The 26,386-nt window shown below is 40.3% G+C and overlaps 1 protein-coding gene across 1 annotated transcript; it reads right to left on the bottom strand.

The window, feature by feature from the left end:
- Positions 1-616: 616 nt before the first annotated feature.
- On the bottom strand, positions 617-25,881 carry TMEM151B (transmembrane protein 151B). The gene is made up of 2 exons (XM_081945020.1): positions 25,384-25,881; positions 617-4,654 (listed from the first exon to the last, which is right to left on the bottom strand). The coding sequence occupies exons 1-2, from the start codon at positions 25,477-25,479 to the stop codon at positions 3,218-3,220; spliced, it is 1,533 nt and encodes a 510-aa protein (XP_081801146.1). The 5' UTR covers positions 25,480-25,881; the 3' UTR covers positions 617-3,217.
- Between the last annotated feature and the right edge of the window lie 505 nt (positions 25,882-26,386).

Below are 26,386 nucleotides of genomic sequence, written 5' to 3'. Positions count from 1 at the left end.
TCACTTTTTTCAGTGCCATTGTAACTTTGAATGGTCACTAAGCAAATTGTTATAAGTTGAGAACTTCCTATACCTGGCAAGTTCAATGGTTCAATATTAGGAATTAGGAATAGGATAAGAATGTGTGAAGTCGGTTTGAAGTGTATTCATAAATAAAAGTATACAGAAAACTAGTTCTAATAGCAGGTGTGTTTGTTGTAGATGTGACTGTACATATACTTTATATATAATTTATATGCAGAAGATGCCTTGTGGCTTTTTGAGAACCCAGACAATTTGCAAAAAATATTAGATCAATTGTATGATGTTACAAGACATATGGATCTTATAATAATGTATCAAATATCAAAGTTGTTACGTTTGACAGGGGAAACAGATTGAATTATTGCAGGTTATGTATAAATAGGGGGGGGGGGGGAAACAATACAAATCCTCCAACAGTGATGATATGTTTGCTGTCACCTTTTGGAAGAAGTGTTTCAAACATGAGTACAATGTCTCTATGCTATTCATTAGTCCTTTTTTTCAGGCTTCCACATGAACTAGGATAAAAGGGTGATGATGCTTTAAGAGTTGCATTAACTTTTATTGAGTAGATTCTTTAAAGCAGCTTCATCATTGTGGGGGGAACCATACAGAAGTTTTAAAAAGTTGGGATGCTTTAATGAATAGCATAAAGTGCTGCACTCATACTTTGTAAGTTCCATAGCACTTTATACAAAAAAAAATGTCAGTGTGCTCTAATGTACGGTATATGCTGTTTTGTCTACAATAATCTTCTAACAGTATAGCATAGCACAGCAGTTGTCAAATAGTGACAGAAGTGCAAAGTTTTGGGAAGGGAGAAGGGAAAACTTCACTAGAAAATTAAGACACGATGGTTCCATCAAATAGAGAAGTCAAAGGAGGAGCTGAGTTAATTGTTCTTCACTTTAATCAATGAAGGAGAAATAATGAGATTAAGATGCAGCTGAAAGAACTCATCTTAGAAATGAAGAAAACTAACTGTCACTATAGGAGGCCATCAAATCTGTTCCCAAAGGAGTAATCATTTCAGACATAAATAATTTGAAATACTAGCAATGTGCTACAGACTGGGCTAGATGTAAAGCTGAGTCCTATTATTTAAGAGACAAAATCTATTATTCGTACCAACTGTGATATGTAATACTGGTTCTCATAATAAAACCTCAAACTTAGTATGTGTAAGATAGATAACATCCCTGAAAAAATTAGCATAGCATCCTAGTTATAATGTCCAGCTTTCTTTTTCCTTCTACTCTCATTACTTAACATCCAGATTGGAAAATAGTTGTGAATAATTTGAATGTTTATTATTTTCCCACATTTTAATTAGTCCTCGGAAAAATATTACTCTACTATGAATTAAGGTTCCTGAAACTTTGATTCTTAGAGAAAAGTATTGTTTCCAATACTAAAATCCAATGTTTGGATTTTAGACTAGTATTCTAAGCCACAGCAACAGTGGTTTAGAATCCTAAACCAGGATTTCAGCTAACATGGCCATTGGAAGTTCTGGGATTTGTAGCTGAATGTCACCCATAGGAAAAGCTGATCTGTTCTGAGAAAGTGAGATTTTGCAGAGAAATGTGTTGATTATTGAATTTAGTAAAATATAGAGCACTTATGACTAAGACCACATGCGTTGTTGTCCATCTTTCTTCCATAAGTTTTTTTTACCCAAAGAATAAATCACACACAATAAAATCGAAGAAAGATGGTTATAGTGTGGATTTTGACTTCCCAAGTTTCCTACGTATCATAACCATTATTGGAACTCTTGTTTTTGGGGTCCCCAATATATGGAGAACATCAAAGTTGAGGAAAACTGCATTAATCAAGTCTTAGGTATCACATTTTGTGGTGTCTAAACTGCAAGGTGAGGAGTTGCAGTTTGCAAGATCAAAAACAAAAACAGGCATGTCAGAATAGACATTCGGACCACAAACTCCTACGTAGCTCTGAAAAATCATCAGACTGGATGAAAGGAGAAATCCTACATATGATGCTCTATCCTATTATGGCACAAGTCAAACACGTATATCCAATAGACTGGGAGTATATATGTTTGACACTCCACCAAGATATGTACTTGGGAATGGATGAAGTGAGGGGGTCTATAATAGGCCAATGACCGTGTGCTCTTCACAAAGGAGCAGAAACCTGCTGGGCCCAACTGTTGGAATATCACTTACGTGTGGATTACCTCCTTTCATATTCCAAAGAACATCAGGAAGCAGAAAATTGATTTGATTTGCAGTAAAATTTACACAAATATCCATCAGTGTCACACTAATGAGTTTATCATTAAAAAAAACCTGCAGCTGAATCTCTTAGATCCTTCCTCATCATCAAATTTCTTACCTGAGAAACTTCATGACAACTAATTTCCTCTCATTTAGGATCTCCTAGGACTCCCAGTCATCTCCACAACTTCTTAGCATGCTTAAAATATACAGGTAGTTTCAGTGCCTTATTTAAAATATTGGGGCTTCTCTTGGATTTGAATTCAACACTGCATTATATCAAAGCCCAGGTTTTCCTTGGTAATTTTCTTTTCTTTCTATTACCAGAAAAGAGCAAGTATTGTGAACATTTTAAACTTTACCCATAAATTGCCCAATTCTGACATGTGAAACATCAGAAATTCTTAAGAACCCATGGCCCCCAGTGCTGAGGACAATGTAACAGTCGAGGCATGGTCTGGAAAAAAGGAAGGACTGGCTTGTAGCTTTTCTTTCAGGTTCCTTTGCCTGGAGAATCAGTGCAGTTACTTGCCTTGCTTGAGAGGAAAAGCTACACAGTCATGGATTGTTCTGATGAAATACAACCCTAAAAAAGTGAGTCAGGGATTGATCCAGGTAGATACTGTCAAGTTGACCAGGGCATTTGAAGGTGGAACAGGAAAGAAAAAGCCCTAGTATCTCCTCCCCACCCTTTATTTATTTTATTTTTTTGCTTGTGGTTGTCAGTCTGCAATTATGTGCCATGGATTTGATGACGGTGCTGATTGCTCCATATCAAGTTTATTACATGGAGTCAAAAGCTGTGGAGTTGTTCGAGGGAAGATGTGAGGGAGGAATACTTTCAGACTCACAAAGATAGGTTGATACTGGTATTTGTCTGCTAAACAGTCTCCTGCCTAACCCATCATATCTGTGAGTCAGGGCACTTCCCTTAAGTGGTTTTCACACTTTTAGAGGGAGGTCTCCACACAGGATCCATTCCGATGGAGGTGGCGGTGATCATGGTTGAGACAGCCCTCGTTTCGATGTACAATAAGGACGGGGAAATAGAGGGCATCTTGGTAAGGAGGAGGTTCCTCCTCCTCCATGGTGACTTGGCTGGAGAGGCGAGTCTGCTCAGTTGGACAGCTTTGCTCATTTAAGCTCTCACTCCGACTTTGCCAAAGGCAGCTGCGCCGGGAGCCATACAGGCGGCCCAAAGAGAAGCGACTGCTGCTAAAGGGGATTCTGGGGCTGCCGTTGCAGATGCTGAGAGCACTACGGGAGAAGATGGAAGAGCTACTTATAGTCCTATGGCATTGCTCACAGTTTTGCCTATAACTGCCATAATGGCAGGAGGAGTAAGTAGTGCAACCAGACAGGCCTACCAAATCCATGAGGACAGCCTCTGAGTAGCTAGGCACCAATTGCTGGTTGGAGCGGATATGCCATTCTAGTTCTGTACTATCCACTGTGTTGACTCGAGGCATACGTCGGCAGAAAGGACGCTCTTCAGCTGGTGTTACTGCCACAGAGTCAAATCCAAAGAGTTTTTCTACATGGTAGTGAACATAAGACGTGCGATACTCATTCAAGACTCTCAAGGGCCAGGACAAAGTCAAGAGAGCAGCCGCCCAGAAAACATAGTGAGAAATATACCAAGGTAAATTTTCTGGGTCTGAGAAAGCCACCATGTACTCTTTGAAGTCCACATTCTTCAGATGCATGCCTTCCCTTGCCTCCATATAGTCATCTAGTCCCTCGTTCTCTGTGAAGAAACGGGCCCTCTGAGTCAGATAGGAGTTCTCCGATTCTACATTGGCAAAGCTGAAGCACTTGGTGAAGCGAAGCCGAGTAGCTGGGAAACTCTCCAAGTCAATTAGATCCTTTGAAATGTCCTTTGCCCCACAGTTAGAATAATCAAATTCTGCTTCTGCCACATGGGTGTTGACTCTCTCATGGTAGACTTGGGTGGTAGTATAAGCGTCCCCATTCCGATAGCGGGTGACCTGACGTGTCCTTCTGACATAATGATAGCTGATGGCTTTCCACCAGATGCATGGGGTGGCCTGCTGCATCCTTTGGACACGCTCATGCACACTGTCCACATCCACTTTGTACTGGAGCTCATTGCGAGTGTAGCAGTGCCAACACTCTACCAGGTAGATCACATAAAGCATCACCAAGAAGGCCAAAGGAATATAGATATAGCCATTAGAGCAAGGGCTATCATGGTACATCATGGACTTTCCCTTATAAGCACTATCAAATGTCAACCGTGTCACCTTCGTTACGTGGCACCAAGTCATTGCTCCCATGCAGCCGTACATTAAGAAGGAGAGCACCAGGCACTTCCAGTGTGACTCTCTACAGAGCGACTTGCTGAGCGACTGCTTCACTGGCCGTTGCTGCTTTGCATGATGAGGAGACATCGTGGATATTGTGGATTTGAAGGGGGAAGAGAGCAGAGAGAAAACAGAAAAAAATAATTACTATATAGTGAAAGAAAGGGAAACCGAGAGAGTTGCATAACTGTCTAAATTAGCATTAGCATTAACTACCGAATTAGTCACAGATGGGCATTTTCAGAGTCATGAATAGTGGTACTCAGGATAGATACTCTCAGCTTGTAGGCATGAGGAACAGGAGAACTGAAGTTATATTATGCATAATTGTTTCCCAGAACTCACATTCGAATTACTATAGCATCCTCAAATTACTACAGTAGAAGATTGCAACAATCCTTTCCCAAGCTCTGAGGAAATGAATTATTGGTGCATGTTGATATGATCTTCCAGGTCTGCCATCACCCTCTTTGAGTCTAAATGGAGACATTTTGTGATTCATTTCTTAAATATATTGCCTCTTACAGGAAGATGGAAAGGACTGCCCCATTCTTCCTCTTTCCTAGTCACATTTCTGCCTTTACAGAAATTTTTTCCTACCATTTTATTTCTAAAATATGAATATGCTCTGACAATTTACAGTCATTTTTTCTATAATTATGAAACAATGGACCTTTCTCTTGTCCAACTATTTTCTGTCTTCACATTGAAAAGGTTCAATAGAGGTTCAATACCAACTATTGGTATTTATCAAATAGGTTTATGGAGCAAGCCTAATTAAAGTCTTTTGCCTTTCTAGGTTAATGTATCGCCGAGGAATATAAAGAAATAAATGTAAAGAAACAGTAAAGGCTCAACTACTTCTAAGGGAAAGATTGCAGATTTCAATCCTTCTTAATTTCCATTGGTAAATAGGCAAGAAATTGTATAATTCTGTTCCACTGAGGACTACACTAATCTTTACAGGAGTAACCTGTCCAGGGCCACTTCTAGCACCTGATTTTCTCTCTCTTATTCTAAAGCAGGAGTGAGTAATCCTGACCCATGGAGCTGCATGCAGCTTATAAACCTCTTTTTGAAGTTCTGATGCAGAGGTGGTATGCTGCCAGTTTGCACTGGTTTGGGTGAACCAGTAGTGGCGGTAGTGCAAGGCTCCGCCCACCCACCCACCCGTCATCACAGACCTTCTGCACATGCCTATAGCGTGTGCTCCCGCTACCAAACTAGTAGTAAAGATAATAAGATACCATTACTGTTCTGATGGTGCTATAAAAAATCTGGGGATGAAGCACCAAGTACAGAAATTGGGTTTTGTGCAATATAGTAGTTTATGTAGCTACTACACTCGGCTTGTTTAGCCTCACAAAACTTTAAAAACTTAGAAATTTATAACCTTATGTCCTTATATGATATAAATAATTACTGTACATATGGCTAGGAAATCTTGGCCACCCATGAAGTGTTGTTTTTACTGTTGCATTTATGGAAAAACATGATTTTCTTTTGTCTGACACAATTATTTGGGCTTCCTGGTTATAAACTGAATTTCTAATTCTTTTTTGCAGTAGGTTCAGAGATGAGTGAATGTAATTTATGGCTATACCGTCAGAAGTAACAATAAAAAAGCAAGACAGGTTTAGAAACTATTTCTGTCTATTTCTATGTCTCATTTATAGGAATGTGGATGGCAAATACAAGAAAATGGTTTTTGCAGTCTTTGTCCATAGATCCATAAACACACATGTTTAAACAAATAGACCTTTTACTGTAAACAACTCTTCTTTGTTAAAGGTAATAATCCTGCCCTATCTTTCTAGGATTCAATATATGGCAGCAATGTAAAACAGTAAGGGGTTTATAATAAGCAAAATAACATTTGTTAAAATAGTCCCAGACAAAAAGGGTTAAAACAAAGGGGAGAGTTGAGAAGATTGTACTCTGAGGCTGAACATCGATGGGAGCTTCCCATCTTCCCAGTTTAGAAATCTAGATAAAAGGAAGCAGAGGTCTCAACTCCAGTAGGATTCAACTTCTATAGAAAGAGGTGAATCTACCTAGGCAGGAAATCAGCAATAGGTTAATTGCTTTCTGTATGGTGTTAAGTCTACTTTTATTTTTGTACAAGCTAGAAAAATCGGGGTTTATAGTGACCTTGAATCATAGCTCAAGCAAGTGCAAGATTATTTTTTTTTACAATCTCCTTGCAATCACTAAAATTAATTTGGAATGCTCTATCTCATCTCTTTATAGATCAGAGTAGCACCATCTTTTGATCTACCCAGAACTTTGTATTTTCTTTTGAAATTCTTATTCTTCAATTCCTTTGCAGTTGCTGTTTTACATGATCACTTACTTAAATTACCTCTTCCAATATTGAAAGCTTTTTTACTATTTAAGGTTTTAAAAAACATTTACACTCGGTTTTTTAAAAATAATTTGATTGGGTTTATTATTTCGGAACTTACGTTACCTTAAGGTGGCAGAAAAGCTGAATTATCTAGTTACATGCCTTTATGTTACAGATTATTATCTCATTTTTCCATTTTTTGTGTTTGAAACTCCTAATTATAAATATGGCAGCACAGGTTATGAGAACCCCATCTCTCAAAAACACTGGGATCAGGGGTTGGATGCCAAGTGAGATGGTGGCAGAATGGGACAATTCCCCATGGTCAAGTCTGCATAGCCAACTCACCACGGCCAACTCATCACAGCCAATTCACCATGGGACAACATGACATGGCCAACTTGCCACTGGATAACTTCCTGCAAGATAATTCAACAATTCAATTCAATTATTTAAAATTATTTTAAAAATATTTTATTTTTTGTCATTCACATTTGTCTATTCTTTCTTTAATGATTCTATTCCACTATTTTTTTATATTAGTGTAATTTTTGTCCCACAGTGAGTTGGCCACAGCAGGAAGTGGAAGCTGGGTGTGAAGAGTATTTGGGGAGAGGATGCCTGAAACCCTTAGTCCTCCACCCTAGAGGCTCAAGTGTCCACTATGAAGACATTTATAGAAAACATTTTCTATCTATTCCCCTGTCTTATTTCTAATAAGGGGGTGGCAAATATTGTAAGAAAAATACAACTTTAGGGTCTTTCTCATATTTCCAGTTTGTCCATAGGGCTGTTTTTAGTCCTCCGGAGCCTTCAGTGGCCTTCTGGAGGCTTCTCTGAAGGCTCCGGAGGACGAAAAACAGCCTTACAGACAAACCGGAAGTGGCTTCTGGTTTGCTCGTAGGGTCGTTTTTTTGCTCTCCAGAGCCTTCAGGGAAGCTCCAGTGGGCTAAAACTGGCCCTACAAGCAAACCAGAAGTCTGTTCCCGAACTTCTGGTTTGCCCATAGGGCCAGTTTTTTGCACTCCGGAGGCTTCAGCGAAGCTCTCTGTGCGCTGGCCAGCTGACAAATGGCTCCATGTGCCACCTCTGGCATGCGTGCCATAGGTTCGCCATCCCGGCCTTACAAAGTCATATCCTAAAATCTTTCATTTAAACTTAATGATCTTCTTGATTTACAATGACTCCTCCATATTTCACTGTCCATATAGATCTAGGATTAATATGCAATATGAATGTACAACAATTAGGAAAATGCTTAAAAGTAAGCATCATAACAGTCATTCAAGTAGTTTATATGCACTGATAACAACATTGCAGATTACTAAAATGGAAATGAATTACAAGCTACAGTTTTTCTTTGGCTTGGATGGTGCTAGTTCTATTTTTGTATTTCTCACATTTTCTGAGTGTGATTATAGACATGGGAACATTGCTTTATAAATCTGCACATTACCAGTTTGCAAGATGCAGCATCCTGGTCTAGTTGTTAACCACAAGATTTTTTAACAAGATTCCTCCACAAGCTATTTGCCTTCAATTCTTAAGTAAAAAGGTTCAAAACATAATTTATATATTTGCTTTTACAGCCATCACTTCCCATCAAATGTGTGAAGTGTCACAAGACCTTTTAAACTGCGATCTTACAAACCAAGCAGTGTCACTAAATCAGCCTCAAGTGTTTATAGGAAAAAGAATTAAAATAACTCTGAAAGCATAAGGCCATGTTTGACACCAGAAAGGGATGAAGTAAGGATGAAGCCCTCTTAAAACGTAGGTCTGCAGTACCATAATCCAGTGAAAAGAATGACAATAATCTGAACAGATAAAGTGGAATGAGAAAAATGCACTTCAGTTTGTGAAATGCATTTCTATCTCTTGGTTCAAACTGAGGATGGTAGAAACCTTATAAGACAAATGGGGACACATGTTTTCAGATTGAATGCAAGACAGAAGATTGCTAATGCAGGGCCTGAACGATAATTGGAGTTTCTTCATTAAGACAATTTTTGTCTTTCCCTAGCTAAAAGTAATTTAGATATTTATGAAAATGAACTAAGAGAAGGTTGCTGTTTTCCAGAAGTACCCGAGACTCTCAGGTTTGAGTCTCTGTAGTTCAAAATATCTTAGAGACACGTTCTCCTTCTGTTGATCAAGTGATACTTCACCTAGGCCCAAATTATGAATCTGTAAGGACATTTAAGTGCTATAAAGTTTCAGTAACCATCTAAAAAACACATTTGTGCTTGGAGGATTGGAGACTATGGATTGCTTTGTAAGATTGGCTTAATTCAAATGTATCATGTACTAACCGGGCTATTATATTGCTAGATTTGGATTAGGGAAGCTGAGGGTCCAATCATCACTCAGTGATGAAGTTTAAAGGCTTATCTTGGACTAGTAAATATTTTTTATCAATATAAATACATTATAATACATGCAGGGGTGGGCTGCTGTGGGTTCGTAAGGGTTCTGGAGAATGATAAGATTCTGTGCAGTTCAGAGAATCTCCAAATCTCACTCTTGACTGGCCCAACTCCCCTCCCAGGTGTCCCCATGTGGCCCGTTCTGGATGCAGGTAAGTGCAGGGCGCGCATGGAGTTTGGGGGAGGGTGAAAAACGGGCCTACTGGAAGTTTGGGATGGCCAGAAAGGGCCCATTTCTGGCCTCCAGAGGGCCTCCGGAGCCTGGGGATGGCAAAAACGCCAACCCCCACTGTGGTGCAGAAGACTGACAAGTCCACGCCCACTATGGTCACGCCCACCCAGCAACCAGGCAGAGAACCCTTGCTAAAATTGAATACATGCAAGTAAATTTGAAGAATGATCAACTACCGTATTTTTCAGAGTATAAGATGCACCTTCCCCCCCTCCCTAAAAGAGCATGGAAATGTTGATGCATCTTATACACCAAATACAGCCATTTTTGGCCTCCCGAAGCCCCCCCTGCATCCCATTTTTGCAAAAAACAGGCTGTTTTTTGCAAAAACAGAGGCATTTTTGCCTTCCCTCAGCCCCCAGAATCACTCGGCAAGCTTCAGCAGGGCTGGGGAAAGGCAAAAATGCCCCTGTTTTTGCAAACAATGGGCCATTTTTCACAAAAAATGGAGCATTTTTTACTTCCCCCAGCCCTGCTGAAGCCTGCAGAGTGCTCCTGGGGGCCAGGGAGGACAAAATCATTTTTTTCTTACTTACCTCTTTGAAATCTTGGTGCATCTTATAACCGATGTATCTTATAGTCTGAAAAATACGGTAAATATGTTACCTTGAAAAAAGCAGAACTCCTGTACATATATAAAAATTAAAAAAGACTTTAAGATATCACATAACTTTGTTTTGACTTGTCCCCAGTATATTATTCAGAACTGAGCCACTGCATCACCTTGTAGCCAATACTAAATAGCCTAATATCTATATATATATAGTTTTAATATATAAGCTGACCCCAGACACAGCACTTCAACTCAAAACCAAATCATAGCATCCAATGGAAACCATGGAAAGAGTCTTGGCTGGACAAAAATACTGCCAGCTTCCCACTAGCTTCATTTCTTCTAATGTGGAAGGTATCTAGCACATTTTAACCAGCCAAATTATCAGGTATCAGGGCTATCTTTAATCCTTTAAAAATGGCATCTTGGGCTGAGTTAATTATGTCTCTAAGCAACATCATTTTTTAAAGGAAGCAAGCGTCTATCTCCGTGGTTGATGGAGACTTGTGTCACATCAGAAAGTATTCTGAGGGAGAATGAAACAAATGGGGAAGGCTAGATAACACTTTACATGAGTGGTGGCTGAACAAATCTTTGCTCAGCATTGAGGTCTAGATCAGGCTACCATCAGCAGCACCTCTATCCTTTTTTAAATACCTAGGGAGGCTCTCCCCCTGTCTTTTGTTTCATTATAGTGGGGTTCTAAAATAGTGGTGCAGACTTCTTTCAATACAATGAGATTGTATCATTTGGTTTTTCTGTCCTTCATTCTCTTTTCCTGCATTTCTGAGACTGTTACCGACTCTTTAATTTTGGATTCCCAGTTGAATTCCAAGAAAAGTATGGGAGAACATGCAGATGTGCATACATTGTGGTTAAGAGAGGCAGCTGCATATTTCTCAGAACTTTGGTAACAATCATTATTATCCTTGTTCACCCAGCCAGCAATATTGAAGATATTTTCTTACGTTTTAGTTTTCTTATTATTTTAAGTATGTGCATTTGTTCATCACATTCTTGCGTTCATATTTGTAGTTTTCTTTGAAGCAACAACCAACTCAGTTTAAAAAAGAACCTTTAGAATCAGCTCACTTGTAAATCTCAATATCTAGAAGACAAAAGTGATGTTCTTTACATATAAGCAAACTTTTGGTTGCAATGAGATAAATGGCAATCATGACTAGTATTTTCCAAAAACAACAACAACAACAACATTATTATTATTATTATTATTATTATTATTATTATTATTATTATTAATAATAGCAGCAAGCAAGACTACTTTATGTATTACATAGTGACAGACAGTATGGTAGTTTCCACTCAGGTCCTCTGTTCTGGCGGGAACAATACTTGAATGTGATTGGATGAGAGTTCTGACAGCTCCCTATAAAAGAGCTGCTGCCAGACAGAGTCTTTGCTGGATTGTACATAGTTGTCACTTAATAAAGAGCTGTTGTTGCTGAAGCCTGAGTCTGCCTCATCCTTTCACCCTATCTAACATTATGAGATTATAAAATAGGGAAAGCAATAAAAAACGAAGAAGCTAAAGTGCTCTGGGACTTTAGAATTGAAATAGACGGGCACCTGCCACATAACAGACTTAAGAATTGTCAACAAGATGAACAAAAAAAAATCTGGATTGTGGATGTGGCAGTAGAAGAGAAGAGAAAGAACTGGAGACGACAACATAATACAAACAGCTGTAAAACAGAAATAGAACTGTAGCAAAATAAAGCAAAGGTAGCACCAATAATAATAGGTGACTTGGGTGCAATTCCAAAACTACGGGAATACCACTTGATATATATGGTCATGTTGCTCCAGTCATTAAGCAGGTAACCATGTGGGTGGGGCCTAATTTTACAACCTTTTTTGCAGTGTTGGTTAAAGAAATCCATTATCCGCAATGTAAGTTTTTGTTGGAAGTTGGAAGCACCAGTTTCCAGCAAAAAAAAAAACCTCCATCATAAACTGCAGTCATGTGACTGTAAGATGCTGCAAATGGCCATAAATGTGAGCTGTTTGCCAAGCATCCAAAGTGAAACCATGTCACCATTGCAGAGCTGGCTGTCACAACTCTGAATCTGAGTTGTAAATAGCCCTAGGGAAGTCTGCCATAACTTTGAACGGTCTCTAACTGACCAGTCATAAGTTGAGGACTATTTATGCAGCTCTCGAAAGTAAAATTGGAACCTACTTTATCCTCAACAATAATGACTTATGTTCTGAGAAGCAAGTTTAATACTGCTACAGGTAATTAGGAAATAAAACCATGCCTGTGGAAAGTACTTTTCATTTATCTGAACTTTATCCAACAGTATTTCTCTACTTTATGACTGGATCTCTATTTTGTCCTAGGGATGTGCAGGTTAAGTATTAAGAATCACACTCATTACCCAATTATTTGATTCATTAAATAAGAACTTTGATTTCATCTCAGCACCTACTTTAACTTTTGCAGATTCCATCAACAACCCCGAGCAGTAATCTAACTCTAACCTGGACATAATTAGCATAATCATGAAGACATTAAATCTCCAATGGATGCTTAAATTAAGTAGATCAATCAAGACTTGGTCTCTTGCTTTCACACATTGCAGCATCCCCATGGTCACGTGATCAAAATCTGGATGCTTGGCAACTGGCTGATATTTATGACAGCTGCCATGCCCCAAAATCATATGATATAATTACCACTTGTTGGGTGGTAATCTTTTGTTTGCTCAGTGGTCAGAATGTAGTATTGCAGGCTAACTCTGCCTATTGCCGGGAGTTTGATCCTGACCAGCTCAAGGTTGACTCAGCCTTCCATCCTTCCAGGGTTGATAAAATGAGGACCCAGATTGCTAGGGGCAACATGCTGATATTGTAAACCACTGAGGAGAGTGCTTTAAAACACAATGGAGTGGGAAATAGGTTTTAGTGCTATTGTCAGGCCTGTAATTATATTCTTTTTAGGATCTTTGGCCTGCCACACTTTTTAATAATTTTCTATGCTGTTTCAATAGTGTAGTAGTTGGGAGGGGGGAATAGAAAGGAGTAGAATTGTAGAATGGATTGTTGACATTCTTTTGTAGAAGCCAAGGTCATCTTTTGTCTCCGCACATCGACACCTGGCCGGAAGAAGATGGGTGTACATGCCAGCGTGGAAGATGATGATTGGAACATGTGATGGATTTGTGGGTGTGGGGAGAGATCATGAACTTTAAACTGGGTGAACTTACAGGATGTAATTCAGAGTTGAAATTTCCATAGCAGTACTAACATGCCTGCGGAATAAATTGCACCTTAAAGAATGTTTTGCCTTGGACAATGATTTATTTCTGCATGGTATTTAGAACCCTAACAGCTATTGCAATTTGCTGTTATACATCATTCAAAGACTTTTAGGATCAAAGCAGATAATATGATTAAACAAATCAATCACTCAATAAACAAATAATAAAGCTATCTGTCTCATTAAAACACCAAGATCTCTTACTCTAAGCATAGAAACAACTTAAAGGTATGAAGAACCCAAATTAATGAAGTCTATCTAGAGAGAGCAGCTTCACTAGGTAAATAGCAAAGAACAGGGCTTAGTGGCAGAACAAGTGCTTTGCATGCATAAATCCCCAGGTATTCTCTGCTGTTCTTAGATATGGTTAGGAGATTTATGAGATTTTATGTCTTTCCTAACCATATCTAAGAGAGCCACTACCAATAAGGCAAACAAATGATTCTCAACCTCATATCACAGGTCTATACATAGCATCAAAAGCCATGCCTGCAATTCTCAAGAATTTGAGTCATTCATCATTAGATACATGACTGAAGACTAATTAACTATACTTAATTTAAACTGCATTTAAATGTTAGTTTTCAACGTAAATAAATTATAACATTTCAATTCTTGTTCTGTCTCCTTCCTCCAATTGCTTTTAAAATATACTGCCTAGCACAGCGATGGCGAACCTTTTTTGGCTCGCGTGCCACAAGTGGGGGGAGCGCAGGGGGGTCGTGTGCGGGCGTGCCGCACCCATAATGCAATGCGCGACCCCCCCAGTGTGCATGCGTGCACAACAGGCGCGACCCCCCCCCATTTGTACATGCTTTTTTCACCCTCCCCAGGCTCCAGAGGCTTTATAGGAGCCTGGGGAGGGCGAAAAGAGCCTCCCCCCCGGAGGCCCTCCAGAGGCTTCAGGGACCATCCGGAGGCTTCCCTGACGCTTTCGGAGCATTTAAAACGACCATCCGAGCAAACCGGAAGTGACTTCCGGTTTGCTCGGAGGGTCGTTTTAAGCGCTCCAAAAGCTTCAGGGACCGTCCGGAGGCTTCCCTGACGCCTTCGGAGCACTCAAAACGACCAGATGGTCCTTGAAGCCTCCGGAGGGCCTCCGGGGGGGCAGGGGAGGCTCTTTTCGCCCTCCCCAGGCTCCTATAAAGCCTCTAGAGCCTGGGTAGCGTGAAAAATGGCTTTTAAAAACGGTGAACTCAGCCGGCCAGCGCGCGCATGAGCGGTGGCCAGCTGACAGGGCAGCGCCTCACGTGCCCTGACAAATGGCTCCGCGTGCCACCTGTGGCACGCGTGCCATAGGTTCGCCATCACTGGCCTAGCATGTCACTGAAAGTCAGGTATGGGCTTTGACATGAACAGTACTGAGTGATATGAATCAAGCTTGCAATTTAATATGTAAAAACTATTTTTTAATGCGGTGAAGATGAAGTCTGACTTATTTTTCAAAAAGCTACTTTAATAGAAATTTTACACCCACCCACAAACCCAAACCACTATCCAGCAACCTTTGCACTGAGATGTTTTTTTCTAGAATTTTCTTCTTTTCTTGCTGGAACTAACCCATTTCCAATCTCAAACTTTCTTTTCCTGGCTTTTCTCATCAAACTTGATTAGGTCCCCTACTGTTTTGGAGAGCTATTCCTACCGACAGAGAAACAGATTCTAACCCTTTTTCACATACTTAATTTCTAATATTTTGTTCAGTTAGAAACATTTCATTTGCACTATTTGTTGGCATTCCAGTATAATGTTTCTACATTTTTAAGGTGTCATGAAAAGGAGCTTTATCAGATATAGTCTATAGTAGTAAGCAATTTCTTTCAAATAGCCCTGTTTGTTCACTCTAGGCTGAAATGGCGAAGTCAAACAGAAAAAAGATTCTGTCTAAATATGATTAAGAACTAGAACAATATATTTTAGAGTCCCTGGAGTTGGGCAGTAAAGAACTGGGAGCTGTGATTTCATATTGTTGTGTATAATAAACATCAAATAATAACAGATGCCTCTCCTAGGTCCTTGGGAAGGATTTGATATGCGGATAAAAATGTCAGTCTAGCTACCTGACTGACTGTGTGACCAACTATAATTCCAAAGAAAACCAAGAATACAAAGAGTATCTGGTCAAGAAATATCCAGAAACAAAGAAGATCAGGAAGCCCTGAATGTAATAAAGCAGCAAATAACAGCTACAGCCAAGAAGTTCATTTGAGACACAAAGCTCAAATTGCACACTATAGGCAGAATCTTCCATTTCAGTTGAATCAGAAACATTTCTAATGATCCATCAAGAATTTTGTCAGGTGTGTTCTGAGCTCAGTTATGGAACAACCCACAGAAGTATAACAAGTATAGCAATAGCACTTAGACTTATGTATCACTTTGTAGTGCTTTACAATCCTCTCTAAGCATTTTACAGGGTCAGCATATTGCCCCCAACAATCTGGGCCCTCATTTTACTGACCTTAGAAGGATGGAAGGCTGAGTCAACCTTCAGCCAGTGTGGATCGAACTCCTGGCAGTCAGCAGAATTAGCCTCCAATACTGCCACCAGAGCTCTAGAATCCAGCTGGGTTAAAATAGGTTGGTAAGATTAAAAATAATAAGCTGAAATAATTTGTAATAACAGCAGAAATGGTGGGAAAAAGTCGAGAAACATCAGGAATTGGTCAGCTCCAAGCATTGCATGGTTTTAGATTGGAATATCTGACTGGTTGGCACCCATTCATTGCCAAGCAGTTTACAACATGCTGCAAGATTAATTAACATCTAGCAAAATCTACCTGATACTAAAAGAGAAAAGGGGCAGCACCAGGCATCTCCAGGCCAATTAACTGCTTACCAACAACTTTCAAATTGCTAACTGGTGTAAGAGTTGGTGCAGTCCAGCAGCATCTAATTGAAAACAAGTTCTTTTACCTGTGCAGAAAGAAAACTACCTAAATACCGGTAAGCAGAGGAGCAAAAGATTAGCTCCTAATTGACAAAATGTGTTTGGAAAACTGCAAGAGAAGAAAGATCAATTTGAATATGAGCTTGGATTGATTACAAGAAGGCATTTGACTCCTGCCACATGATTGAATAAAGTACCTAGAAATAACAGGAGTCAGTAGAAACATCAGAAGCTTTGTGCAAAGATCAATGGCACAATGGAAGATATAGTTGTCAGTCAATGGTGATAGCCTGGGAAAGATTAATATCAAGAGATGACTCTTTCAAGGAGGCTCACTATGGCCATTACTGTTTGTCATTGCACTGATTCCTCCATCAACAATATTGAAGAAGTCAGGCCATGGCTATCAAACATCAAAAACATCTGGCAGGCTATCCCACCATGTTTACATGGACAATCTGAAGCTGTATGTAAGAACAGCATCTGAAATTTACTTACCAAATAGTATAGGTGGGTGTGAAATGTTGCAAATACACCAAACAGTTGAAGAAGAAGAAAAGAGGGAATTTGAAGAATATCTGGAGTAGAGTGAAGAAGATGCACTGAAGCTAGTACACCATGAAAGCTGACTGAGTAGCAAAGAGGCCAAACCGCCTATAAGACAGACCAAATGACGAATAGAAGAGACACAGCAAGACAAAATATTACATGGCAATACAGAAAAAAAAACCATCAGGCAAAGCAGATAACAAGATCTGGCAAAGTCTTACAGCAGGAAAATTGAAGAAGGAGACAGAGGGACGAATTCTGGCTACACAAGACCAAATCTTAAGAACAAATGCATACAAAGCCAGAATTGAGAAGACAGCATGGCAAATTAGCAATGATATCGCATTGGAATATCAGCAAGAAATGCCCTCTGCCTGGAAGCAAGCACTGGCAGGACCACAAAGTAGACAAAGTAACAGAAAATAAAGCAGCTAGGATACCCTGGGACTCTGGAATTCAAACAGACTCTTGCCACATAACATCCCAGGCTTAACAATTGTCGATAAGAAAAAAGTCTGGATAGTGGCCATGGCAGAACCTAAAGACAGCAGAATAGGAGAGAAAGAATTGGAGAAGGTAACAAAATACATCTGCAAATAGAAGTAGAATGACTGCAGCAAAAGAAAGCAAATATAGTACCAAAGATAATAGATGTCTTGGGTGTAATCCCAAAACAACTGGAGCACCATCTGAACATCACTGGCATTGACAAAATCACCATTAGTCAGTTGCAAAAGGCAGCTTTATTTGGAACAGCTTATATTCTGCCAGGATATCTTTACCACCATTAAACAACATCTGCCTATCCCAGATGCTTGGGAAGGACTCGATAGGTGGAGAAAAAGGTCAGATGCAGTTTAAACATCTGGCTGACCAACAACAACAATAATAAAGCTATGTTTTTGATCCTTATACCCTATTCCTTCCTTCCTAGATGATCAAACGTGCTACTTTTAAACTACTACTCTCTGAATTATATAAGATTATAAAGTATTTCTTTACTGCCACCTATTGTCCATTCAGATTTCTGCAAATTAGTCCAAAATTTTGCAATACAGGACAAAATCATTCATTTTGTATGAAATAAAAAAATCTGGAAAGAGAAAAAATGTATATACACACACAGATACATAGCTTGGACTTTCCCTCCTCTATAATTTCTGGCCAGTGGCCCAATCTTAATGCCTACTCAGAGATTGCGTTCTTAAAACAGATATATTTCCCAAGTCTAAGCTTGTTCACAAAGGGAACAAGAATCCCTAGTCTGGAAAAACTCCCAAATCAAAGCATATTCGTTTTATGAACAAAGCATGAATGTGAACCATAAGAAACGTTCATTCTTTCCTCAATGGTCACATCTCCAGGAATTTATGTCTATTACATAATACTTGAAAGTATCACTTTATGATACTTTATGAAATTTGGGGCTCAATTGTGGTCATAAGTCAAAGACTACTTGTACATGCAAGTTGTATTGCATATTACATAGTCTCAAATAGTGCTAACTTACTACAAAGTGATTAGTGCTTCTAACTGCAGAAGACATGAGTTTCTAAGCATCTGTTGAGACAGTAACATATGCTTCTCTCAAAGATTGTCAGTTCTATTCATGGCATAATTTGCACTGGAGAAATTAAAAGTGCACCAGGAGAGATACAATATTGGTGAATTCATTATAGACACAGCATGTGGAACTGCTTTTCTTAAGTGGCATTTGATGTTATTCTCATTTTCTTATCTGTAAATGTTGCCAATGAAATTTTTATCTAGGCAGCCATCTAGCATCAAATCTTACTCAAAGACCCAAGAAAAGGGGTGGAAGAATAATGATAATCTGTTTATTAAACAGGACAAAATCATGCAAAAAGTATTACAAGAGAATTAAAAACATTGCTAAAGGAAACCAATAGGCTCTATTACAGAACCCGTGCGAAAGTCCAACTTCATTCTTTGGCAACTCCAGAACAGGCATAGTATAGATCCGTGATGGTGAACCTATGGCACACAGAGCCATCTCTCTGGGCATGCTATCCGCCGCCCATTGCTCTTCTGGGTTCCAGCGCACTGGCCAGCTGGTCTTCACATGCGTGGGAGTGCCGTAAACCAGAAGAGCAGCCGCCTGGAGTGCATGCACGTGCCGGGAAGTTGATCTTCTGGTTTCCAGCACGCAACTGGTCTTCCAGTTTCTAGTGGGTGCACGAAGAGCAGCTGGCATGTGCCCTGGCAGCTGCTCTTCCGGTTTATGGGACCTGGTGTGCACTCATGCACAGACTTCCATTTCAGCACCCAGTGCTGAAAAAGTTCACCAACATTGGTATAGATAATACAGCGCCAAGTAGACTAATATACCTTGATTTGGTATTAGGTGGTTTTCTAAATTCCAATTTTAAAATCATAACTCATTCCAATTTGCAGCTCTAGGTTTTACCTTGATAACATCTGAGCACTAGAAGGAATTTCGGGGAAAAAAGCTGAATTTCTTATTAGCCTAAGGAAAGATTTACAAAAAAGCAAAATCAGTGTCATCACTGTACAGTATGAAGTTTGTTAATCACTATGTAAAGGATATAATGGACTAGCAATTTGAGCTTATTTGTTTTGATCTGGTGTGTGCAAATAATATGATTAAGATACACCAGTAATCCTTCTGCAGTATTTATCTGGCTTAAATAACAACAACATGGAGGTTCCTTAAAAAATCAGTGTCATTTATAACAATTGGCAATACAAAGTATGTATCTCCAGAGGCAGGCAAAGTGACAGGAGCTACTTGTCAGGTTCATTTTCCCAGTTTCCTGAAATTATTTTTCTCCTTCAGTTTTTTCTCACAAGAGACTACAAGTCCTAGTTACTTTCTACATCGAGTTAAGCAGGTTCCTCCATAATGTCTAATGAAAATGAGAACACTTATAAACAGAAGATCAGTTTTCTCTTTGTGCAGTATGGAAACAATACAAGTGAGTGTAACAGTAACTCCTCAACTTATTTATTATTCTTAGCCTTCTGTATATAATCATGAACTCAATATAGCTTTAATTCTAATATTATTATGGTTTCTACCCCCATGTTCCTTCAACTAGAAGACAGGGCTAAAGAACTCAAAGGTGTAGGAGCATGATATAAAAGAGCAAGTATGCCACTATACCTGGATAAATGATTGACTTGATAAAGCAAGGCTAAACATAAAGTTGACATGGTTACATTAAGACAGGGGTGTCCAAACTTGGGAACTTTAAGACTTGTGGACTTCAACTCCCAGAATTCCCCAGCCAGAATTCCCCAGCCACCCCTGCATTAAGAACAACCATATTTTTATTATAGTTTCCTTTGCATAGGCTGGCTTAAAAAATCTGGGGAAAACACACACATACCACAAGGACACAAACAATAAAAAAAGCATTGGTCCTGTCTGGCTCAGACTCACTATAGATGGGTTGGTGGGAGTTTTATCTGTGTGGGAGGGGGATAAGATGAAGAGAGAGAGAGAGAAAGGCCTGCCCATAGAAGCCTTGTTTAGGCTAACCACAATCACAATATGGTTGATTGGAAGACGACAGTTTTACCCCAAATAGTTGCAGGGCTCTTAAAACTCATCTACCCAAATGCTGAGTTGGTTTTTGTGTCTGCACGTTAACTCCACCCTTAGCCAGCTGTGTTATATGTGGTAATAAAGCTCTGACCTCATCCTAATGCAGGGGTGTCCAAACCTGGGAACTTTAAGACTTGTGGACTTCAACTCCCAGTTGAATTCTGGGAGTTGAAGTCCACAAGTCTTAAAGTTCCCAAGTTTGGACACCCCTGTCCTAATGCCTCCATACCAAGATAATTATTTTCTGTCCCAAAATCCATTCTCAGTATAATGGGAGCCAATCAGCACTTCAGATATATATATGTATGTATGTATGTATGTATGTATGTATGTATGTATGTATGTATGTATGTATGTATGTATGTATATATATATATATATATATATATATATATATATATATATATATATATATATATATATATATATATATATATATATATATATTGTGCTATTTTACATTTAAGTAAGCACACATTCCTTTTCTCCTCTTTATAGGAACTGACACTGGTGCCTTTGAAGCCTAGCTCTTTCTCCTAAACAAATTCTTTTCTTTTATATGAGCATGACCCAAATTTATATCCATGCTGTCAGACTATATGCTGTTTTCCACAGGGAAAACATGACAAAATGAAACATTATACTATTTTCTAATAGTCCAACCATGATTCCAGTTTGAAATACACTAAGAATTATAAACCTGCTGTATGTTGTCCATAAACTGCAAATCCAGAGAGGTTTAAATCCAAAACTTCACCAGTCATTGAATTCCTATAGAACATGAAATACATTCCACTAGGTATCTTACCATGGGTGGGTGGAGTTTGTGGTGGTAGAATAAGTCAAAAAGAAGTTGGCTATAATAGTTAAATATAATTAAGGCATCAAGCTAGAAGCCCGGAGACTGTGAATTGTAGTCCTGCCTTGGTCTTTCTATTAAGCATAGGAAACAGGAAAACACAAACCACTTCTGATATCTTGCCAAGAAGCCTGTAAGGGCTCATCTAGACAATTGCCAGGAATCAACACTGGACTCAAAAGTAGCCCTCCCAAAATGGGCAATTTTCTCCTTTGAAGATTTGATAGTCACATATTTTTGGCCAAGAGCTTGCTTCAGCCCAGCGTAAGCATTAATGTACCATTACAAAATGATCCCACAATTCGAAATTGGTTTTCCTTAGACATTTTTTGGTCTGAATTAATTTTCACACACACACAAATGTATTTAAATATAATTTTATGGTGAAAAGGAAGCACTGTTCTTATCTGCAGGGTCTCATAACTTCTAGCCCAATCCTATGCAAAATACATGGACACATAAATTAATTAAATGGACTTAATGACACCCAAGTCTACAAGAAATCATAATATTAAAATGAAAGGATGAAAAAGAAATAGTCAACTTCTAGTGGCTACTTCTCATCTTAACTAATGCAATATTTTTCCTCTTTTTTCTTCCTTCTATGCAATCATGTCCAATTGTTTAAGACTACTTAGAAAAATCCCAGCAATTTTTTGGCAAGGTTTTTCAGAAGTAATTGCCATTGTCTTCTGCCTATGGCTGAGAAAAAGTGAACATCCAGCTGGCCTTGTGCCTAAGGTGGGACTAGAACTTATGGCCTCCTGGTTTTTAGTCTGATGCCTTACATGCCAAACTCATTCATTTCTCTCATTACTCAAATCACATGCTATTTTGTCTAATTTTCTAAATTGGTTTTCTATCTTTCCAAGAACTCAGCACATCCTTATTGGAAAACCCCCCAGAACATTATTCCACTTTATCTTTCTGTTCGCTTTTATGATGTTATGCTCTTGCCAGTAACTATCATTCTCTAATTCTGTCACTGCAGATAATGTGAAATCCCTTGCTTTACCATTCATTCATTTTTCCCAACTTCCCCCTTTTCCTTAAATGGCATGCTAGGACACCTACTCATATGCTTATTTTTTGAATCCCAACTCAAAATGTTTAATTCTTGTGAAGATTCTGACTGGCTTCACACAATGCATTACGGTAAGCTAGAACTTGTATTTTTTAAAAATCATTTCTGCTTATCTTTTTTTTCTTGATATTTTATCTGTCAATGCCTTACGGAGCTTACTGCTTAAGTTATATTGAAAAGATACTCATTGATGCTACTGAATAAATAATAACCATTACTACAACAGCCACTCCTAATTAGGAGTTAGGAGCAAAATTATGTAGGAAAGTTATCTGAGCGGAAGACTTTGTTCAATTCTTGATCTTTGTTCTGAGGGATGAATAAGTAAGGAAGCTGAGACTCTTATGCATGAAACAGCAACACATACAGGTAGTCCTCAATTTAGAACAGTTCATCGAGTGACTGTTCAAAGTTACAAAAGCACTGAAAAAAGTGACTTATGACTATTTTTCACATTCTCAACCATGGTCACACAATCAAAATTAAGACACTTGAGAACCATTTCATATTTATGGTGGTTGCAGTGTCACAAGTGATGTGATAACCTTTGGCGATCTTCTGACAACAAAGTCAATGGGGAAGCCAGATTCCCTTAACAATCATGTGACTAATAACTGCAGTGATTCATTTAACAACTATGGCAAGAAAAGTCGTAAAATGGGGCAAAACTCACTTAACATATGTTTTGGTTAGCAACAAAAAATTGGGTTCAATTGTGGTCGTAAGTTAAGAGCCACTTGTACATGTATACCTAAATGAAAGATTTTAGATTTTGAAATCAGAATTCAAAAATTCAAGAAAAGAACATCATACAGAAAAAAAAGTCACAAAGACTGGTGAGGGGGAGATGGGATAAATCATTATTCCAGCAGGAGATGCTTTGGGACTGTAACTCTGAGATTATCCAACTAATAGGGATGAAAAAATGATCTGAAAACCAATCTTTATTAACTAAATGATTACTTATACAATCTGGACTTTTATTCTGATTTTTCCTAGGTGGGAGCTAGGAAAGCTCAAGGGAGCTAAATTCTAAAACATCTGATCAGCATAGATTGGGGATTATATGAAAAAATCCTTTGATAATTTATGTTCAAAATTCTCATACAATTGAATTTATATAAATAAGGACAACCAACTTCCACTCACAGAATTCTCTTGTGCCGTGAGAAGATGCTTTCCAGATAATCCCTCAACGTTCTTTATTCTTTTTCATTTTTAGAGTGAAATCTGGAGTATTTTGTTTTGGTCACAGGAGTAGAAAGCTATTTAGAATTATCCATTAATGTATAAGGGATTGTAAGACAACAAGAGAGTCATAAGAACGTTGGAAGTCAATGGAGAATGTCACTTTTCTTTACCCCACTTTACCCAATGAGGTGACCAATCATCAGTAAACTACATAGTGCTAACTAGACCCATGTACAAGTGGATGTACCTAAGTATGTGTACAGACATACAAGAGATGCCACAACTAACTGTGCTATAGAGAAAAGCATATCCCAAAGATAGCTTCTGTATTTGCCTCTTTCCTATACTTCACTAAATGAAGGAATGTTGAAATTTATGACATTTGGAGCTGATCCCTTGCAGTCGGATTCTGTGTCAGGTTTGCCAAAAAGCATCCGCTGCATCTGCTATTTCCATCTGCAACCTATCTTGTTACAACCTTATCCCGATGCTCTGAAATAAAGGAAAAGTTCAGGACAAAAAAAATAAGAAAGAGGCTCAATGCCAGAGCACATGCCTTGCACGTAAAAAGTCCCGGATGCAACCCAATTGCCTCAGAACATGTAATCAGAAAAGCGTCTTGCCTTTATCCAAAACTAGTGCATGGATCCCTTCAAGACAGCCATCTCCTTTTGTACTTTCTAGCTACTCATTCTTCTTCTTGGGTTTATCTTATCCTCAAGGTTTATTCATCCTATAATGAATGTTGTGGTTTCCATTTGGCATTTGTATTAACCCTGAGCTTTTGCTGAAAAAGTATCACATCTTGCTGAAAGATCGTTAGGAGTTGGGCACTGCAGTCGGCATTGACTGAAGGGAGTCACCAATATCTGCCTCAAAATTAACGGAGCAGCAAAATGCCTTAATTCCTTCCACATGTAAATGTGAAACTACTGGTATAAACAACAGTGAAATACGTGAAGCCATTTTCCACTGTCTGCCTCCTCTACTTTGTTTTGTTGCCATGAAACTCACTATACTTGGATGCTTCATTTGTCCTCAGGAAGAAACCATTACCTCACAGCCGATTTTAGATGTTTACTCCTTTAAACGAATTTCAGCCCCCTTTTCTAGACAGAATATGTAACGCTGGAACTGCACTGTTTTACCCCAAATCACACCATTTTCCCTTAGACGAATTCTTCTAAGCCTCGTTAAATCTTATTACTTGGTTCAAGAACAATCCGATGAAAATATCCGGCTTCCTCCTAGGGATGCGTTGTAGATATGGAAACCTCCCTTTCAGCTCACAGAAAGATAACTTAATCGGTGATGCCATTCTTAAAAGACACAAAGGATTCTACGCTCATTGGTTTATAGATGACACGAATAGTTTGGTCCATAAGTAGAGGACACCCCCCACCCCCCCGGGGCATAACATTCAAGGCAACTTACAACAGGATTTGAGAGAAAGGCGAGAAGAACCACCTTGTTTCTCCCGGGCGCTTTCAGGGTCTACATGGGGAAACCGAGACGTCCCGCTGCGGTCGCAGGTATGTCCGCTCTGCAGAAGGAGCGGACCGGGAGGCACGGAGGGCAACAGTGCAAGCGGTCAGATTGCGTACCTGGGTGTGCGCAAAACACCCGGCCCAGTTACCGGCGGGGTTGCAAAGCAACCCCTCTGTCGGAGCGGAGGGAAGCACACAACGCGATGCAACGAGCGTGTCATGCAAAACCGTCACATGCAAATGGTTAACAGCGTGTTTTGCTCCGGGCCGCCCGGCGAGAGCAGGCACCTCCGCTCCGTCCTCACCTCCTCTCGGACTCCCTCCGCCTCCTCCTGAGGCACTGAGGTGCTGCTGCCTCTTTCGCTGTTGTTGGCCGCGGCCGCCGAGGCTGGGGGGGACATGGCGCCGACCGGGGGGCCTCTCGGATGGGCGACCAGCAGGCGCGGCGGCGGCGGCGCATTATCCCGCCAAGGCGAGCCGACGAGCGCCACCCGAACGGCTGCGTCGGGGCCGGCAGCCCGGCGGCGAAAAGGCGGCAGCCTTGGGCGCTTCCATCAATCCGGGAGCTCTCCGGCCGCTGCGGCGAGGGCTGCCCGCACCGCGAGGAGAAGCGGCGCGGGTCCAAGATCAGCGCCTGCCCCGCGTACTCGTCGGCTTCGCGCCTGAGGGACTCTCGGCGGAGCCTAAAGCAAAGCTCACGCAGCCCGCCGGCCGTGCACGCACCGCACGGGGATGGGCAAAGGGCGGGAAAAGGGGCGGGAAATGAAGGCGCTGGTGCGGGGCTCGGCAGCTGCTCAGGTGAAACCGGGGGTCGCGAGGTGGGAGGGGGCGGGAAGGCAGAGGGCCGGGGGGAGGGGGAAAGTGGCGAGGAAGGGGCTCCTCAGCGTCCGCGCGCCTCTCTTCCTCTCCTAATCCAGCCGCGAGTGACCTTGAGGCTCCGGAGCTCCAGTCTCAGCTTGCCGCTCTCGCCGCCTTTGTCTGCCCGGCTCTCTGGGCGGTAGGCGAGGAGAGAAGCAGCCACAGCCAGTCGTTCGCACTCTCTTCTTCAGCTCCCTCCTCCTCCTCCTCGGCCCTCGCACCTCCTTCTCTCCTCATTCACAGCCTGTGAAGAGTCGAGCCTCTTTCCCGGGGCGCCAAAGCACTGAAAGGCTTTTCACGCGGGGCGAGGCGTGAGGGGGGGGGGCAGTCCAGATTATTTTGCGAGACCACAAAGCCTCTCAGGAAGGGAAACAGCGTGGGAACAAGCCTGAGTGGGCTCGATAGATCTTGGCGCATCCCTGTTTTCTTCAGTTCGCCTTCACTGCAGCC

Source organism: Natrix helvetica (assembly GCF_964273705.1).
Source record: "Natrix helvetica genome assembly, chromosome: 2".
NCBI lineage: Eukaryota > Metazoa > Chordata > Lepidosauria > Squamata > Natricidae > Natrix > Natrix helvetica.
The sequence above is the reverse complement of the archived record's forward strand: the minus strand, read 5'-3'. Positions and strand labels throughout refer to the sequence as shown.